This window comes from Bufo bufo, chromosome 3 (assembly GCF_905171765.1).
Source record: "Bufo bufo chromosome 3, aBufBuf1.1, whole genome shotgun sequence".
Taxonomy (NCBI): Eukaryota; Metazoa; Chordata; class Amphibia; order Anura; family Bufonidae; genus Bufo; species Bufo bufo.
In genome coordinates this window covers 702,721,542-702,742,449 of record NC_053391.1, presented here as the reverse complement: position 1 = coordinate 702,742,449, position 20,908 = coordinate 702,721,542, and the positions used below count along the sequence as shown (strand labels likewise).

The 20,908-nt window shown below is 41.9% G+C and overlaps 1 protein-coding gene across 1 annotated transcript in view; it reads right to left on the bottom strand.

The window, feature by feature from the left end:
* CCKBR (cholecystokinin B receptor) overlaps nucleotides 1-10,675 on the bottom strand; it is a 123,369-nt gene extending 112,694 nt beyond the window's left edge. The window contains exon 1 of the mRNA XM_040426690.1: nucleotides 10,498-10,675. Coding sequence (XP_040282624.1) covers nucleotides 10,498-10,537 — 40 coding nt within the window. The 5' untranslated portion in view covers nucleotides 10,538-10,675. The remainder of the gene's footprint in view (nucleotides 1-10,497) is intronic.
* Nucleotides 10,676-20,908: the final 10,233 nt, after the last annotated feature.

The following is a 20,908-nucleotide window of genomic DNA, read 5'->3' as shown; positions in this document are numbered from 1 at the left end:
TTATCAGTAAGATAACAACTGAGCTATAATGAGCGTTTATAATGTCAGAGAGCAGAGATTAGGAGTCCGTCAGCTCCTGGTCTGACCGAAAAGACAGCAAATCCAAAGGGTAATACTACAGCTTGTCAGCTCTATACAGAAAAAAGGATTACAATTTTTTTTTTATATATATATATATATATAATTTCAAATACATTATAAAGACAACAAACAGTACAACAATATACCCCTATTTTTTTTTACCCAACAAACCCACCCATTCCCCATAGAGAGAGAGGAGAGAACCACAAAAAAAAAAAAAACTTTACAATTATTCCCATTTTTCACCAAACTTATATTTTGTTAAGCCAGTGGTTCTACAGTTTACTAAAATGGTCCTATATCCCCCTATTATTATATATTATCCTTTCTATTTTTATCATATTATTCACAATTTTCTTCCATTCATTCACAGAAGTCTGATCTTTTTCCGTCCATTTTCTCCAAATAAGCAATCTTGCCTGAAACAGAAGCTTACAGAGTACTGCTTCACAACCTTCCGCAAACCCAAATGTATTGTACCGCCCAGTATACAGGCTACAGGGTCACCATATATTTGTACTCCTAAAGCTTTATCAATAACAGCTGCTATTTCAGACCAATATTTAAACAACTTGGGACATCTCCATAGTAAATGAACCAGAACTGCCTGTTCTTCGCCGCTTCTCGGACACTCATCTGTGGCTCTTAAGCCCATTTTTTTATATAGAGAAGGTGAACGATGTGACCTATGATTAAGAAAAAAAACTGAGAAACCCCCTTAATGACACCAGAGGCTTATTACTTAATACATCTTTCCACTTAACATTAGCCTCTTTTTTGCATTTTTTTTTAGCTACTATTTAAATTTTTGTTGGTATTTCCCTCATTAATATGTTATATCTCCTTGAAATACTACCTTTAACCTTTCTATTTCCAAGGAAGTGATTAATGTTCTCAGAAGGGGCTTTTTTATATTTGTCTAGATCAACTGATGACTAATTTTATCCCTAATTTGTAAATACTTAAAAAAATCTTTTTTTGGGAGCCCAAACTCCTTTTTTTAAAGTTTCAAAGTCTTTCAATATATCCCCCTCAAAAATGTGACTTAGCAAACATATTCCTCTATTTTCCCAATTTACATACTGCTTAATTTTCTGAATTTCATTCAAATTAATTTTATTCCATATTGGAGTGTATTCTAAATAACCCTTTATCCCCATTATTTTTTTTATTTCTCTCCAAACATAATCCATGAAATTAAATATTTGATTATCAGTGCTTATGTTTCCCAAGATACTCGAATCTAGAACCTCCATCAATTTACCCTGTTTAGCTTTATCCCCCATTTTTATTAAATTCCATCTCAATATTGGCATTACTTCCCGTTCTTTCATATTCCCAACATGTGCAACTAAAAAATATAAGTTCCAGTTCAGAAGCGACAAACCCCCCTCTTTAACAGGTAGTTGAAGTATTTCCTTTTTTACCCTAGTTAAACCCCCTTCCAAATAAACTCCCTAATTTCCTTATCAATCATCCTAAATGCATTTTTCGACAACCACACTGGAGCGTTCTGTAATACAAAAAGGACCTTGGGAATGAATGCCATCTTTACCAGATTCATTTGACCCATCATTAATAATGGTAATCTTTTCCAAATATGGATTTTCTTTCTCAGTTCCCTTAAAAGATGGGCCACATTTAATGTTACATACTGTGTATGAAATGTTTATTCCTAAATATTTAAAACTACCACCTCCAAATGTGATTTTTCCCAGTTTATTTTCAATCCTGAAAAATATCCAAACTTATTAATTGTACCAATTACTTTACTTAGTTCCACCTCAGTGTTCTCCAAAAACAACAAAACATCATCAGCGTACGACGTTATTTTTTCATTAATACTTCCATATATAAAACCTTTAATCTCAACATTTTCACAAATGATTATAACCAACTGTTCTATTGCAATTGCAAAGAGCATTGGGGATAGGGGACAACCCTGCCTAGTGCCTCTCGAAAGGGCAAAGGGCGGGGACATCACCCCATCCACCGATAACCTAGCTCTAGGGTGCGAATATATGAACATAATTCAATTTTTAAATCTATCCCCAAAACCAAAACATTTAAGAACCTCCCATAAATAATCCCGTTCTATACAATCAAACGCTTTAATTGCATCCAATGACAATATACCTTTCCTACTATCCTTTTCTCTATTTCCCTCTATATTAGTTAACACCCTCCTGATATTAGAATTTATCAATCTCCCAGGGATAAATCCCTTTTGATCTTCATTTATTATTGTTTTTATTATTTTTGATAATCTATCTGCTAAAATTTCAGCTAATATTTTTATATCGGTGTTCAACAATGATAAAGGTCTATACGATTCTGGTTTTAATAGGTGCTTTCCAGCCTTGGGGATTTAAACAGGATTCCATATTTTTAATAAAGACCAATTAAAAAAAATATTTTCAGCTCAAAATGAGTACAATGCAATAATAAAAAAGAAAAACTGCCCCCCCCCCCCCCCCCCCAAGGTGTACGATCATTTAATCTTCAACTTGCTTAACTGTTCACAGTAACCGTAATTTTCACCAGTAATTTGCCACTATATATATATATATACCAGTGTATATTAAAGTTCTGGAAGGGGTGTATAATTCTCTTGAAAGGGTTAACTTATATTGTTTATTACTGTGTTACTGCATTATGTATATATATAATTGTGATATATATCCTGTTCATTATCACTGTATTTACATGTCTCTGTGGAAAGGGTTAATGAATACTAAGAGACTGTTAGGACTTTGATTGAGAAGCTGGAAATTTTCCACAGCTGCCATAGGGTTTAACCCATAGGATACATGTATAGCGCTGGGAACTGGGTCTGAAATCCCAGCGCCGTACAGGTATGGCGAGCTAATCGGGCAGCAGTCACTGATAGCCGGACCCCTGATGTATGCGCCAGCATTGGTGAAAACACAGATGCCGGCGCATTAACCCTCACACTGCCGCGCTCAGCGTTGACCGCAGCACGTGTGGTATCCTGACGGGTCCCAATGTCCATTTTGTCCCCACACTGCTGTGACGGGGACCCGATGGCTGGAAAGGCAGCCCAATGCTTTCCTTAGGCATCATGGCTGCCACCCCTGTGAGATCCAGCCCCCTGTATTACACTGTTAATACACTTACAGCCAATGCATTACAATACAGAAGCATTGTGATGGATTGTACAGGGGATCAGACCCCCAAAAGTTGAAGTCCCAGATTGGGAATAAAAAAAAAAAGTTAAAAAAAAATAAAGTTTTACTAAATAAAAAATTCAAAGTTTCAAGAAAAAATAAAAAGCGTCCTTTTCCCAAAATAAGGTAAAAAACATTTGTAAATAATAGGAAAAAAGAGAAAAGTAGACATATTAGATATCGCCGCGTCCGTATCGACCAGCTCTATAAAAAATATCACATGATCCACCCCCTTAGGTGAACGCCATAAATACATAAAAATAAAAACATATGCCAAAACAGCCATTTTCTAGTCACTTTGCCTCACAAAAAGTGTAATACCAAGCAATCAAAAAATCTTATGTACCACAAAGTGGTACCAATCAAACCGCCATCTCATCCCACAAAAAATTAGACCCTACCTAAGACAATTGCCAAAACAATAAAAAAAAATATGGCTTTCAGAAAATGGCAACACAAAAACAAGATTTTATTCTGTTCAAAAAGGTTTCACTGTGTAAAACTTAACAAAAATAAAAATAATAGACACATTAGGTATCGCCACGTCCGTAATAACCTGCTCTATAAAAATATCACATTATATGCCCTCTCAGGTGAAGGCTGTAAAAAAATATTTAAAAAACTATGCCAAAACATTTTTTTTATTCACCTTGCCTCACAAAATGTGTAATACCAAGCAATCAAAAAATCTCATGTACCCAAAAATAGGTACCATACTAATGTAAACGTACCCGCAAAAAATGAGTCCCCACATAAGACAATCACTTAAAAAATAAAATCCAATGGAATCCCTAACCCAATCCATCAAAATCTGCGCTGCAAAAGCCATATGGTGCTCCTTCCGTTCTGAATCGTGCCATGTGCCCCCCAGCAGTTTACCACCACGAGAAAACAATCTCAGAATGGCTTGGATAAGTAAAAGTGTTCCAAAGTTATTACCACATAGAGTGACGCATGTCAGATTTGCAAAAATATGCCTGGGATTTAAGGTGAAAAATGGCTCGGTACTGAAGGGGTTAAAAAAGACCATGTTTTGGAGGGAAAAACACAGACTTGTTTACCACCAAAACCGGACAGTCTGACCTTTTAAATGTCTGGTTTATCTCTGTTATGTCTGGAAACTTGTTTTTGTCTGGAAAACCTGCTGTCATTGCCATTGTCATGTACAGTGCCCACGGCCAAGCTATTTCCGGTGCAACCACCTCCAGTTGCTACTGGTAACACAGGCACCTGCCGGAAAGAGTCTGTCCGCGTAAGACGGCCGTGACAATATATGGGTGCTAAGAGTCAATCAAAGCATTAACTCCCCACACCCTATACTTACTGCCACCAGGTTCGTAAAAAGAACCACACTAAACCTAAGGATCAGGGATTTTGATATTGTCATTGCCAATTTACCGTCAATTAGGCATCAACTTGCTCTCTGCCGATCGATCGCCTCTGACCTATTGCACTGTAACACTTGGGTTCTATGCCAAAGACCTATTGGTCACTTTCCTGGACACAATAATCTCTTCTCAGATGACCCACATCTGATTGGACAGTCTCCATACATATACAATCGTCATACAATTAAATCTTAACCATAACACTAGAATATACCAATTCTCTCCTGAAGGAAGTCGGATTCTCAAGCTGTTAATATTTCAGAGTGAAAGGAAACAGACAATTAAAAAGAAATAGTTATTTTTAATGGAACAAAGTCAGTTATAACAAGATGCGTTCTCAAAGATTTACAGAAAAATGGTAGACAAGACATAGGGCATGAAATGTAAACAAAAGGGTTTAACATTGAAATGATACCTAAATGAGTATTATCTAGGCTCTATATCTTAGGCTCTGTCTAGAGTCCTGCACACATTGGGTATCGCTGTCAGGGCCGTGACAACACAGCGCTCTATTCTGCTGCTCTCTCTCTGAACTCCCTGCACAAAATGGACTCCTACATCCAGTTTATATAGACTCTGACAGGTTGCCTAGGAAACCAACAACTCTTACTGAAATGGCTGCCAGTCTGGTGCCATTTCAGTTATTTCTAACAGAAAATTAGCAGAGCAGAAACGGTTTAAAACTCCCAAGGGGCAAGTGACTATGTCATGTCCCGGAAATGCAGCAGAATTTATGGCTGTATATGTGTCAGCAAAACCTCACGGCCCTGTGGTATATTGTTTACTATATTAATACACCACTATCATCACACCTCCCACCTAAATGCAAGCCAGGGGTATGGTCTTCAAGACCCTACTCCGCAGAAACTTCATTCCCCTGCCTGGATAGTCCATCTGCATTCTGATGGGTTTTGCCACTTCTGTGTTGAATACTGAAATCATAACTCTGGAGACAGAGGCTCCAACGGAGGAGTTTCTTATTGTTCCCAGATACCTGATTCAGCCAACTTAAGGGGTTGTGGTCCGTGGTCACTGAGAAATTTCGGCCATAGAAGTATGGCTCCAATTTCTTCAGTGCCCAAACAATGACATTGATTATTTCTCTATAGTGGGGTAGCCCACCTCGGCTGGCAGTAGCTTCCTGCTCAAATATAGGACAGGATTCTCCTCCCCAGCCTGATTTAGCTGGCTTAGGATAGCACCTAGGCCGAAGTCCGAGGCGTCTGTCTGAACCACAAACTTACGCCCAAAGTCAGGGGCCCTGTAGTACAGGGGGCACTACCTAGGGCGTGTTTTAGGGCTTGGAAGGCCTGGTCGCACTCTGCGGTTCATGTCACAACCTTTCCTCCAGCCTTCTTGGTCAAGTCCGTCAGGGGCTTAGCTAGAACACTATAGTCTTTAACAAACTTCCGATAGTGCCCTGCTGTCCCCAAGAAAGATTGCACTTGTTTTCTGGTGCGTGGGATGGGCCAACTAGTGATTGCCTCTATCCTACCGGTGTCTGGCTTTAGCTTCCCACCTCCCACTCTATGTCCCAGGTAGTGCACTTCAGTCATACCTACAGTTAGGTCCATATATATTTGGACAGAGACAACATTTTTCTAATCTTTGTTCTGTACATTACCACAATGGATTTTGAACAAAACAATTCCGATGCAGTTGAAGTTCAGACTCAGTCGTTCGAACAAAATGATTGCATAAAAATGTGAGGAACTAAAGCATTTTTTAAACTCAATCCCTTCATTCCGGAGCTCGAAGTAATTGGACGAATTAAATAATTGTAAATAAAATGTAAAATTTCTAATACTTGGTTGAAAACCCTTTGTTGAACTCATGGACATCACCAGACGCTGTGTTTACTCCTCTTTAATGCTCGGCCAGGCCTTTACTGCCACGGTTTTCAGTTGCTGTTTGTTTGTGGGCCTTTCTGTCTGAAGTTTAGTCTTTAACAAGTGAAATGCTCTATTGGGTTCAGATCAGGGGACTGACTCGGCCATTCAAGACTATTCCACTTCTTTGCTTTAATAAACTCCTGGGTGCCTTGGCTTTATGTTTAGGGTCATTGTCCGTCTGTATTATGAAACATCGACCAATCAGTTTTGCTGCTTTTGGCGGGATTTGAGCACACTGTATGTCTCTGAAAACCCCAGAATTCATCCAGCTGCTTCTGTCCTGTGTCCCATCATCAATAAACACTAGGGCCCGGGGCCACTGGCAGCCATGCATGCCCAAGCCATCACACTGCTCTGCCGAGTTTTACAGATGATGTGGTATGATTTGGATCATGAGTTTGCCACACTTTTTTCTTTCCATCATATCTGGTAGAGGTTGATCTTGGTTTCATCTGTCCAAAGAATTTTGATCCAGAAGTGTGCTGTTTTTTTTAAGATGTTTTTTTTTTTTAGCAAAGTCCAATCTAGCCTTCTTATTCTGAGGCTTATGAGTGGCTGGCTGGGAACCCTCTGTATTTACTTTCATGCAGTCTTCTCTTTATGGTAGATTTGGATATTGATTCCGCCTATATCCTGGAGAGTGTGTTCACTTGGTTGGCTGTTGTGAAGGCGTTTCTCTTCACCATGGTAATTATTCTGCGCTCATCCACCACTGTTGTCTTGGCGTCCAGGTCTTTTTGCATTGTTAAGGTCACCAGTGCTGTCTTTATTTCTCAGGATGTACCAAACTGTAGATTTTGCCACTCCTAAAGTGTAGCAAATTCTCGGATGTTTTTTTCTGTTTTCGCAGATGAAAGATAGCTTGTTTCACCTACATTGAGAAAGCTCCTTTGACCGCATGTTTCTCAGCAAAATCTTCAAAATGCAAGCACCACACCTCAAATCAACTCCAGGCCTTTTATGTGCTTAATTGAGAATGAAATAATGAAGGAATTGCCCACACCTGCCCATAAAACAGCCTTTGAGTCAATTGGTCCCTTTAAAAACAGGGTGCCACATGAAAAAGAGCTGAAACTCCTAAACCCTTCATCCAATTTCAATGTGGATACCCTCAAATGAAAGCTAAAAGTCTGGAATTTATGTCCATATCCATTATATAACTATAACTTGAATATGTTTTAGTAAACAGGTAATAAAAACTAAATTTGGGTCAGTGTCCAAATATATATGGACCTAACTGTAGCTGACATTTGCTTGGTTTGACTGTTAATCCAGCACCTTTCAAACGGTCCAGTACCTGAGATAGGTGCACTAGGTGCAGGTGATGCTAAAATACTGCTATATCATCCAGGTAGGCTATAGCAAATTGTTTCTGTCCTTAAAACTGCTTATTTATCAACCTCTGAAAGGTGACAGGTGCATTCTTAATTCCAAAAGGCATTAGGGTATACTCATACAAACCCATTGGGGTGGCAAAGGCTGACCTTTTTTGAGCCTCTTCTGTTAGGGGAACTTGCCAGTACCCTCTGCTCAGGTCTATGATCGTCAGATAGCAGGCTTTAGCCAGCTCATCCAATAATACATCAATTCTGGGCATGGGGTACGCATCAGAGGTAGTAATAGCATTGAGCTTTCTGTAATCCACAAGAATCTGTTTTGTCCTTTTTGGGACTAGCACCACTGGTGAAGCCCAGGCACTATGGGATTCCTGGATCACCCCCAACTCTTTCATCTTCTCAGTTTCCCTTTTTATGTCTGCCCGAACCTGATCTGAGACTCGATAGACAAACTGTTTGATTGGGGAATGGGTACCGGTCTCTATATGGTGAGTCGTGAGGTGTGTTTTTCAGGCTTGCTTGCTTGTGAAGGTATCCGCAAATCTCCGTAATACCTCACAAAGCTGACTTTTCTGTAGAAGTGACAGCTCAGGGTTGATATTCCATTCTGCCCCTTCTTTATTTATATCATCCAACCAAGTCTCGCAGGTAACCCCCTTCCTCAGTGTCGAGCACGCTGCATACTGCCATAACATGAGCCGGTCTCTCAATGTGCTCCTTTACATATTTACATGGAAAGTTTTGTACCTCCTTCCACCAAGTTTTTTACATAATGTACCTTGTCCTTTTTTGCATGATGGGATAGGGACCCTCCCATGCTGCTTGCAACATATGTTGTCTGATAAGCAGTAACATGTACACTTTTTGTCCCACTTGGCAAGAGCGTTTTCTAGCATGCCGGTCATACCACTGTTTTTGGGTACGCTGTACTTCCACCATGTTCACCTTCATTTACCCACAAGGGTTTCTATTTTGTCCCTGAACTTCAGGACATAATCAAACAACAGACACTTCATTTACCTCTTTGGGCCTTTCCAGTATTCTTGAATGAGTTCCAATGGGCCTATTACTTTACTACAGTACAAGAGTTCGAAGGGTGAGAAACCAGTGGACTCTTGGGGCACCTCTCTATAGGCAAACAAGTGCAGCAGGTATCACTCCCAGTCCTTGCCTTGATCTTCAACAAAGGTTCTCAGCATTTGTTTTAGTGTACCATTAAACCGTTCACATAAACCATTAGTTGGTGGATGGTAGGGAGTAGCAACAATGTGGCTCACTTGTATTTTCCTACACAGGGCTTGCATCAGGTCTGACATAAATTGAGTACTGTGATCTATCACCATCTCTGCTGGAAACCCGACTCTCGAGAAGATGGTTAGAAGGGCGTCTGCGACTTTATCCGACCAAATCAATGACATTTCGACAGCCTCGGGGTACCGCGTGCATAGTCGACGACAGTAAGAATGAATCATTTGCTTGAAGAGCTAACTATCTTAAGGGGACCTATAATGTCAACGCCCACCCGACAAAGTGGTTCCTCAATGATTGGCAAAGGATTTAATGGGACGCGGGCCACGTCTCCGGTATTTTTACGACACAGCATGCAGGTCACGCAAGATCGACAGTAGCTATCGACATCTTTATGCCAGGCCAGTAAATATTTTGCAGCAGACGGGACCTTGTCTTCTTGCTACCAAGTGACCAGCCAAAGAAATTTAATTCGTTCAGCACGTTCAGAAACGCTCTCCTCCCTCAGCAATCACTATATTCCTTCAGGTTGGTCAGCGCCCACTGCTGCATAGCTTCCTGGTGGTGACAAAGGGCCAGGATTGGGGAGGTCAGCGGGCTTACTATGCCCAACAATGCCAGCACCATCTCCCTGGTCTGCAGCTGCGATATCAGCATCCATCCTCTTTAAGAATAACATAGAAAAGGAAGGGAACCACTTCAGCCGCTATGTATTAATAAAATAAAAGCATGTGTCTGTTCCTTTAAGAGAAAAAAAAATACAATCTTGTTTTTTCAGTTGTATAATGTTAAACACATACGACTGACACTCTGAAACAATTAAACAGCAATCAAACCCAGTCCCAAATGCAGTAAACATGAAATCAGATTACATACACTCAGCTCGGAGGCTGAGACCCCTGTGTCGCACAGCATGGCGCCCTGTGATGGTAGCCAGAAAACACTTGACGCATTTACCTACTGCGAGCAGAGCTAACTCTGCCTCGCCATACCTGTTACTACCTGAATAACAGGAACAATTGAGTGAGTGAGATACAGGCTTGCCCGTGGTGCGACACAGCAGCTTATAATCTTACCAGCCTGTACAGTGATATTCCCCTCCCTGTTCCAAAACTGAAATGTGGCACGTGCCTAATATATATCACTCCCGATAAACACACTGGGGTAACTAAAGGTAATGGTGAAGTCCTCTCTGTTTCTCAGGAGCGACCAAAACTTTAACTGACAAGTCCTTGTGAAAACAAGCAGCAATTCTTGGTAGCCTGCCACTCAGCAACACTAACTAACTACCGGCAGGTTTGATCTCAGTCTCTAGTATTTAGGCGCCAACCATATATTGGGGTGCCTACACGAGCTGTCTTACCGACCCGGGTATCTTTTTCATCCGATGATCTTGTTAACATAGAGAGCAGCAAGTTACTTCAGCACACATGTGGCCCTGCAGAGAAGATAGCGTTTTATTTCAAAGCTCCTAACAGCCTTCCTGGAAACGATCCTCTTCCTCTGGACGGACCCTGGGACTTGGACAGGGATCAGCCTCCTACAGCTGTAACTCCTGTGGCGAAACCAACCTCGCCACTGGGTTTTGGAGAGGACTGGCTGCTGGCCTCTTGCCCCTGGATTATGGGCCATATACTAACTTTTAACCACCTCAGCCCCCAGTGCTTAAACACCCTGAAAGACCAGGCCACTTTTTACACTTCTGACCTACACTACTTTCACCGTTTATTGCTCGGTCAATGAACTACCACCCAAATGAATTTTACCTCCTTTTCTTCTCACTAATAGAGCTTTCATTTGGTGGTATTTCATTGCTGCTGACATTTTTACTTTTTGTTATTAATCGAAATTTAACGATTTTTTTGCAAAAAAAATGACATTTTTCACTTTCAGTTGTAAAATTTTGCAAAAAAAACGACATCCATATAGAAATTTTGCTCTAAATTTATTGTTCTACATGTCTTTGATAAAAAAAAAATGTTTGGGTAAAAAAATGGATTTTGGGTAAAAGTTATAGCGTTTACAAACTATGGTACAAAAATGTGAATTTCCGCTTTTTGAAGCAGCTCTGACTTTCTGAGCACCTGTCATGTTTCCTGAGGTTCTACAATGCCCAGACAGTACAAACACCCCACAAATGACCCATTTCGGAAAGTAACACACCTAAAGGTATTCGCTGATGGGCATAGTGAGTTCAATAGAACTTTTATTTTTTGTCACAAGTTAGCGGAAAATGATGATTTTTTTTTTTTTTTTTTCTACAAAGTCTCATATTCCACTAACTTAGTGACAAAAAATAAAAACTTCTATGAACTCACTATGCCCATCACGAAATACCTTGGGTCTCTTCTTTCCAAAATGGGGTCACTTGTGGGGTAGTTATACTGCCCTGGAATTCTAGGGCCCAAATGTGTGGTAAGTAGTTTGAAATCAATTCTGTAAAAATGACCTGTGAAATCCGAAAGGTGCTCTTTGGAATATGGGCCCCTTTGCCCACCTAGGCTGCAAAAAAGTGTCACACATCTGGTATCTCTGTATTCAGGAGAAGTTGAGGAATGTGTTTTGGGGTGTCATTATACATATACCCATGCTGGGTGAGAGAAATATCTTGGCAAAAGACAACTTTTCCCATTTTTTATACAAGTTGGCATTTGGACCAAGATATTTCTCTCACCCAGCATGGGTATATGTAAAATGACACCCCAAAACACATTCCCCAACTTCTCCTGAGTACGGCGATACCAGATGTGTGACACTTTTTTGCAGCCTAGATGCGCAAAGGTGCCCAAATTCCTTTTAGGAGGGCATTTTTAGACATTTGGATCCCCAGGACTTCTTCTCACGCTTTGGGGCCCCTAGAATCCAGGGCAGAATTAAATTCCCCACATGTGACCCCATATTGGAAAGAAGACACCCCAAGGTATCAATGAGGGGCATGGCGAGTTCATAGAGATTTTTTTTTTTTTTGGCACAAGTTAGCGGAAATTGATATTTTTTAATTTTTTTCTCACAAAGTCTCGCGTTCCGCTAACTTGGGACAAAAATTCAATCTTTCATGGACTCAATATGCCCCTCACGGAATACCTGGGGGTGTCTTCTTTCCGAAATGGGGTCACATGTTGGGGTATTTATACTGCCCTGGCATTCTAGGGGCCCTAAAGCGTGAGAAGTCTGGAATATAAATGTCTAAAAAATTTCACGCTTTGGGATTCCGTGAGGGGTATGGTGAGTTATGTGAGATTTTATTTTTTGACATCAAGTTAGTGGAATATGAGACTTTGTAAGAAAAAATAAATAAAATTCCGCTAACTGGGCCAAAAAAAATGTCTGAATGGAGCCTTACAGAGGGTGATCAATGACAGGGGGGGTGATCAATGACAGGGGGGGTGATCAATGACAGGGGGGGTGATCAATGACAGGGGGGTGATCAATGGACAGGGGGGTGATCAATGACAGGGGGGTGATCAGGGAGTCTATATGGGGTGATAACCACAGTCATTGATCACGCCCGGTGTAAGGCTTCATTCAGACGTCCGGATGCGTTTTGCGGATCCGATCCATCTATCAGTGCATCCGTAAAAATCATGCGGACATCTGAATGGAGCTTTACAGGGGGGTAATCAATGACAGGGGGGTGATCAATGACAGGGGGGTGATCAGGGAGTCTATATGGGGTGATAACCACAGTCATTGATCACGCCCGTGTAAGGCTTCATTCAGACGTCGGATGCGTTTTGCGGATCCGATCCATCTATCAGTGCATCCGTAAAAATCATGCGGACATCTGAATGGAGCTTTACAGGGGGGTAATCAATGACAGGGGGTGATCAGGGAGTCTATATGGGGTGATAACCACAGTCATTGATCACGCCCCTGTAGGCTTCATTCAGACGTCCGGATGCGTTTTGCGGATCCGATCCATCTATCAGTGCATCCGTAAAAATCATGCGGACATCTGAATGGAGCTTTACAGGGGGGTGATCAATGACAGGGGGGTAATCAATGACAGGGGGGTGATCAGGGAGTCTATATGGGGTGATCACCACAGTCATTGATCATGCCCCTGTAAGGCTTCATTCAGACGTCCGGATGCGTTTTGCGGATCCGATCCATGTATCAGTGCATCCGTAAAAATCATGCGGACATCTGAATGGAGCTTTACAGGGGGGTAATCAATGACAGGGGGGTGATCACCACAGTCATTGATCATGCCCCTGTAAGGCTTCATTCAGACGACCGGATGCGTTTTGCGGATCCGATCCATGTATCAGTGCATCCGTAAAAATCATGCGGACATCTGAATGGAGCTTTACAGGGGGGTGATCAGGGAGTCTATATGGGGTGATCACCACAGTCATTGATCACGCCCCTGTAAGGCTTCATTCAGACGTCCGGATGCGTTTTGCGGATCCGATCCATCTATCAGTGGATCCGTAAAAATCATGCAGACGTCTGAATGGAGCTTTACAGGGGGGTAATCAATGACAGGGGGGTAATCAATGACAGGGGGGTGATCAGGGAGTCTATATGGGGTGATCACCACAGTCATTGATCACGCCCCTGTAAGGCTTCATTCAGACGTCCGGATGCGTTTTGCGGATCCGATCCATCTATCAGTGGATCCGTAAAAATCATGCGGATGTCTGAATGGAGCTTTACAGGGGGTTGATCAATGACAGGGGGGTAATCAATGACAGGGGGGTGATCAGGGAGTCTATATGGGGTGATCAGGGGTGATTAGGGGTGATCAGGGGCTAATAAGGGGTTAATAAGTGACAGGGGGGGGTGTAGTGTAGTGGTGCTTGGTGCTACTTTACTGAGCTGCCTGTGTCCTCTGGTGGTCGATCCAAACAAAGGGGACCACCAGAGGAGCAGGTAGCAGGTATATTAGACGCTGTTATCAAAACAGCGTCTAATATACCTGTTAGGGGTTAAAAAAAACACATCTCCAGCCTGCCAGCGAACGATCGCCGCTGGCAGGCTGGAGATCAACTCTCTTACCTTCCGTTCCTGTGAGCGCGCGCGCCTGTGTGCGCGCGTTCACAGGAAGTCTCGCGTCTCGCGAGATGACGCATATATGCGTGACTGTGCGCAGGGCTGCCACCTCCGGAACGCGATCCTGCATTAGGCGGTCCGGAGGTGGTTAAACCCCTGAACCTATTCAAGTGAATTTTGGATAGGTTTGTCCCCAAGTTATACTGTTTGAATTAATGTAAGTTATATGTATGGACAATGTAAACTCACAAAGTTGTAACAATTTATAATACGTGTAACTTGTCAGCTTGGGAGGAATATGCGGGTGTGTTTCTATTGTGCCATTGTCCCATTGTGTGTTTAAAATGGTGATGTCTGTTCTGTTGTCCTCACATGTGTATTGGCGTTCTCCCTTTTGTCCTCAGAGATAATTGGATTGCTCCTCAGGTTGGCTCCGGGACAGAGGGGAGGAGACCATGATGCATTGTGGGGATATGTTGTCCTATGTCACAGTCTTCATTCTGGTCCTCTGGGGGCGTGAACGATTGGTTGCTGTAGTTACATTGTATGTGTTGTAAATTACTGATTGGTTGTATTTCAAACCCCTGTGGGCAGTACTATGTTTGTGGTTTATGAATAAAAGAGGCTGTATGTGAAGTACAGTCAGTTCCTGTTTTACCCTTTATCATGTTGAGGCTGATGTTTGGGTAACTGATCGACGCTGGGGATTGCTATACGCTGGGAGATTTGCTATACTCCCCTGGCTATAACTACTAGCTCTTTTAAGAGCTGTTCCTGCTCTCTGGTTTTAGGAGAGGTTCACCCACTGGATCCTTGTCGTAGGTCCAGGGTGGGTAGGAGACGGTGAGACCTCAACCAAGCTTCGGCGGTTCGTGGGGTCTGCAGTGCGTACGGTGTCAAGTGGAGTGCTTGGAGTCCTCGGAAAGCACTAGGAGCATTCTATCAACGGAGGTACCCGGTCGGGGTGCAAGGCGTTCCGTTACAACTCCGATCACTCCAAGACTCCCTGACGCCTGGATGCGACCGGATTCTGTACCACACAGTCCTTCTCTGTACTTCTCAAGATGGAGGCAGAGGCAGCTTCCTGGTTCTTCTCTAGACTTACCAACCCCACCTCTTATGAATATTCAAACATTTGGACTATGTTAGCTGTGTTAAGAAACAGCGACATCTAGTGGCTAAAGAACAGAATGACAATGCTAAAGAATCAGTATTCATATACACAGTATTCAGATAATGGTGACTGTTTCTCCATCTCACACGGCCGTGACAATATATGGGTGCTAAGAGTCAATCAAAGCATTAACTCCCCACACCCTATACTTACTGCCACCAGGTTCGTAAAAAGAACCACACTAAACATAAGGATCAGGGATTTTGATAATGTAATTGCCAATTTACTGTCAATTAAGCATCAACTTGCTCTCTGCCGATCGATATCTTATCGATCGCCTATGACCTATTGCACTGTAACACTTGGGTTCTATGCCAAAGACCTATTGGTCACTTTCCTGGACACAATAATCTCTTCTCAGATGACCCACATCTGATTGGACAGTCTCCATACATATACAATCGTCATACAATTAAATCTTAACCATAACACTAGAATATACCAATTCTCTCCTGAAGGAAGTTGGATTCTCAAGTTGTTAATATTTCAGAGTGAAAGGAAACAGACAATTAAAAATAAATAGTTCTTTTTAATGGAACAAAGTCAGTTATAACAAGATGCGTTCTCAAAGATTTACAGAAAAATGGTAGACAAGACATAGGGCATGAAATGTAAACAAAAAGGTTTAACTTTGAAATGATACCTAAATGAGTATTATATAGTGTAACGGATCTCCTAGCACCCCGACCAGGTACCTCCGTTGATAGGTGCGCCTAGTGCTTCCCGAGGTCCCCAAGCACTCCACTTGACACCGTAAGTGCTGCAGACCCCACGAACTGCCGAAGCTTGGTTGAGGTCTCACCGTCTCCTACCCACCCTGGACCTACGACAAGGCTCCAGGCTCCAGTGGGTGAACCTCTCCCAAATCCCGAGAGCAGGAACAGCTCTTACAAGAGCTAGTAGTTATGCCAGGGGAGTATAGCAAATCTTGAGGGTATAGCAATCCCCCAGTGTCGATCAGTTACCCAAACACCAGCCTCAACATGGTAAAGGGTAAAACAGGAACTCTTTATTTGAACACACAAGCGTTGATTTATACACATTTTCCAACAAGGTTACCACCCACAGGGTTTTGTAGAAACAGCCAATAACCACGCACAATACACTCAGACACTCCCACACAAAATCCTCCCCTCTGCCCGTGATCCAATTACCTCACTCTGGGTTGATGCAATCATCACAGGCAGGAGAATACACAATGTCTTCTGTCCTGGAGACAACCGAGACGTAATTCAATTATCTCTTAGGACAAAGGACATCGCCAATACACACAGAGAGACAATGGAACAGACCTCACTACTCAGTGTATACAATGTCCCACCCTTTTCAATACACATAGTCATTTAACATCCCAAAATGGCACGAATTAGACCAGGGGTTCAAGTTAGTACAAGTCCTTTGTGAACAAAGGAAGCCTGGCTGATGAGAGGGCCCATAATCCTGGGGCAAGAGGCTGGTAGCCAGGCCCCTCCAAAACCGAGTGGCGAGGTTGGTTTCGCCACATATAGGTTTCTATATCTTAGGCTCTGTCTAGAGTCCTGCACACATTGGGTATCGCTGTCAGGTCCGTGACAACACAACGCTCTATTCTGCTGCTCTCTCTCTGAACTCACTACACAAAATGGACTCCTACATCCAGTTTATATAGACTCTGACAGGTTGCCTAGGAAACCAACAACTCTTACTGAAATGGCTGCCAGTCTGGTGCCATTTCAGTTATTTCTAACAGAAAATTTGCAGATCAGAAACGGTTTAAAACTCCCAAGGGGCAAGTCATTATGTCATGTCCCGGAAATGCAGCTGAATTTAACCCCATAAGGACCCGCTGGACCCCCCCCCCCCTGATCAGCTGCAGGGGTCCGGCAGTCACTGATAGCCGGGCCCCTGCTGTATGCACCAGCATCGGTGAAAACACCGATGTCGGCTTATTAACCTTACACTGCTGCGGTCAGCGGCATGTGCGGTATCCTGCCGGGTGTGGGGTGACAGCCTGTGACAGCCTGCCTTCCGTGACAGCCTGTGAGATCCAGCCCCCTGTATTACAGTACAAGACAGAAACACGGAAATATAGTGGCAATTCTGGAAGAGCTGCTCAGCCCCTAACACTGTGGCGTGTCTTTCATTGGGGGAGCAGCCCGACCGCATGTGGACCACAGTAATAGATTATCCCCAGCAAAATATGCATACAATGGAGGATGTCGGCGCGGTCCACATGCACCACAAGAGCAAACTACACAGAATGTAGCAAATAATCATATGAAACACAGGGAGAGAATGCCCCAAACAGATATGCTACTGACTATACTGGGAAGTCATAAATGCAGGTATTAAAAGCTGAGACTTTCGCCAATATATTCCTGTCAGGAAAACATCGGAGCCCATCATGCACCACGTCACGGTCACTCAGCATGGCAGAGGGTCCTACCACTGCTCTAACTATGGTGTGAACAAGGTCTGAGGGTGATATAATTCAGCTCACAGCCAAGCTTCCACACAAAAGCCCAGCATGAATACTGTGGTAGTACAATGTGAATGAGGCCAGACTGTGAGCCACACCTACACCAGACCATGTGATGGAGGTTACCAGGTGCAATAGAGTGTTGAAACACACTCAAATCTAACAAGACAGAAACAGAGAAATATAGTGGCAATTCTGGAGGAGCTGCTCAGCCCCTAACACTGTAGCGTGTCTTTCATTGGGGGAGCAGCCCGACCGCATGTGGACCGCAGTAATCGACTATCCCCAGCAAAATATGCATACAATGGAGGATGTCGGCGCGGTCCACATGCTCCCCCAATGAAAGACATGCCACAGTGTTAGGGGCTGAGCAGCTCCTCCAGAATTGCCACTATATTTCCATGTTTCTGTCTTGTCTTGTTAGATTTGAGTGTGTGTGCCTTTATTTGGCATTCTAACACTCTGTTGCACCTGGTAACCTCCATCACATGGTCTGGTGTAGGTGTGGCTCACAGTCCGGCTTTTTTCAAATTGTACTACCGCAGTATTCATGCTGGGCTTTTGTGTGGAAGCTTGGCTGTGAGCTGAATTATATCACCCCCAGACCTTGTTCACACCATAGTTAGAGCAGCGGTTAGGACCCTCTGCCATGCTGAGTGACCGTGACGTGGTGCATGAAGGGCTCCGATGTTTTCCTGACAGGAATATATTGGCGAAAGTCTCAGCTTTTAATACCTGCATTTATGACTTCCCAGTATAGTCAGTAGCATATCTGTTTGGTGCATTCTCTCTCTGTGTTCGCTGTATTACAGTGTATAATACACTTACAGCCAATGCATTACAATACAGAAGTATTGTGATGCATTGTAAAGGGGAACAGACCCCCAAAAGTTGAAGTCCCAGAGTAGGACAAAAAATAAAGTGAAAAAATAAGTTTCAAGTAAAAAAAAAACACGTCCTTTTCCCCAAATAAAGTTAAAAAAAATTGTAAAAAATAGGGAAAAAAAGAAAAGTAGACATATTAGGTATCGCCGCATCCATATCAACCGGCTCTATAAAAATATCACATGACCTAACCCCTCAGGTGAACACCGTCAAAAAAATAAAATAAAAACTGTGCAAAAAAAACTTTTTTTGTCACCTTACATAACTAAAAGTGTAATACCAAGCGATCAAAAAGGCGTATGCCCTCCAAAATAGTACCAATCAATCCGTCATCTCGTCCCGCAAAAAAATTAGCCCCAACCTAAGAAAATCGCCCAAAAAATAAAAAATAAATATTGCTCTCAGAATATGGAGACACTAAAACATTTTTTTTTTTCAAAAATGCTGTTATTGTGTTAAACTTAAATAAATACAAAAAAGTATACATATTAGGTATCGCTGCGCCCGTAAGAACCTGCTGTATAAAAATATCACATGACATAACCCCTCAGTTTATTTTTAAAAATAAAATAAAAAGTATCAAAAAGCCATTTTTTGTCACCTTACATCACAAACAGTGTAATACCAAGTGATCAAAAAAGTCATATGCACCCTAAAATAGTACCAACCAAAACGTCATCTTATACTGAAAAAAATGAGCCCCTACATAAGACAGTCGCCCAGAAAAAAAAAAACTGTGGCTTTCAGAATATGGAGATATATATTTTCAAAAATGCTTTATTATGTATAACTAAAACAAACAACCCAAAAAAGTAGACATATTTGGTATTGTCGCGTCCGTGACAACCTGCTCTATAAAATTACCACATGATCTAACCTGTCAGATGAATGTTTTAAATAACAAAATATAAAAATGGTGCCAAAACAGCTATTTTTTGTTACCTTGCATCACAAAAAGTGTAATATAGAGCAACCAAAAATCATATGTGCCCTAAAATAGTACCAACACAGCTGTCACCTTATCCCGTAGTTTCCAAAATGGGGTCATTGGATTTTCTACTCTAGGGGTGCATCAGGGGATCTTCAAATGGCAACTTATAATTATCCCAGTGAAATCTGCCTTCCAAAAACCATATGGCACTCCTTTCCTTCTGCGCCCTGCCGTGTGCCCGTACAGCAGTTTACAACCACATATGGGGTGTTTCTGTAAACTAAAGAATCAGGGTAATAAATATTGAGTTTTGTTTTGCTGTTAACCTTTGCTTTGTTACTGGAAAAAATTTATTAAAATGGAAAATCTGCCAAAAAAGTGAAATTCTGAAATGTCATCTACATTTTCCATTAATTCTTGTGGAACACCTAAAGGGTTAACAAAGTGTGTAAAATCAGTTTTGAATACCTTGAGGGGTGTCGTTTTTAAAATAGGGCCGTTTATGGGTGGTTTCTATTATCTAAGCCTCACAAAGTAACTTCAGAGCTGAACTCGTCCTTAAAAAGTAGGTTCTGAAAAATTTTAAGATTTGCTTCTAAACGTCTAAGCCTTGTAATGTCCCAAAAAAAGAAAATGTAATTTACAAAATGATCCAAACATGAAGTAGACATATGGGAAATGTAAAGTAATAACTATTTTAGGAGGTATCACTATCTGTTTTAAATCCAGAGAAATAGAAATTATGAAAATTGTGAATTTTTCCAAATTTTTGGTAAATTTGATATCTTTTTATAAATGAAAATGAAAATATTTTGACTCAGTTTTACCACTGACATGAAGTACAATATGTGATGAAAAAACTATCTCAGAATGGCCTGGATAAGTAAAAGCGTTTTAAAGTTATTACCACATAAAGTGACACATGTCTTATTTGCTAAAAATGGCAGGGTCCTTATGGGGTTAAATGACTGTGTGTGTTTCAGCAAAACCTCACGGCTGTGCTATATTATTTACTATATAAATACACCACTATCGTCACAGCCATTCAGTATCATTGAAGCTCTAATGTAAGTCTATGACAGACGGGAGTGGTAACATTGAATCTGTTTGTGCTGAGTTTCTCCACTCCACCCCTTCCACTAGAAGGTTGTAATCTAGATAAAACTGCATATAAGGAGAGCAGTTAGAGACTCTAGTGTGCTGCAGTTAGGGATCAGTGCTTAGAATAAGAGACCCTGCCAGACTATTGAGTGACCAGAAGAAGACGCTGAGATGGGGACGCTGAGCCAGAGACACTGGATACCAGCCTTCTGAAGAGAGAGAGGGACAGC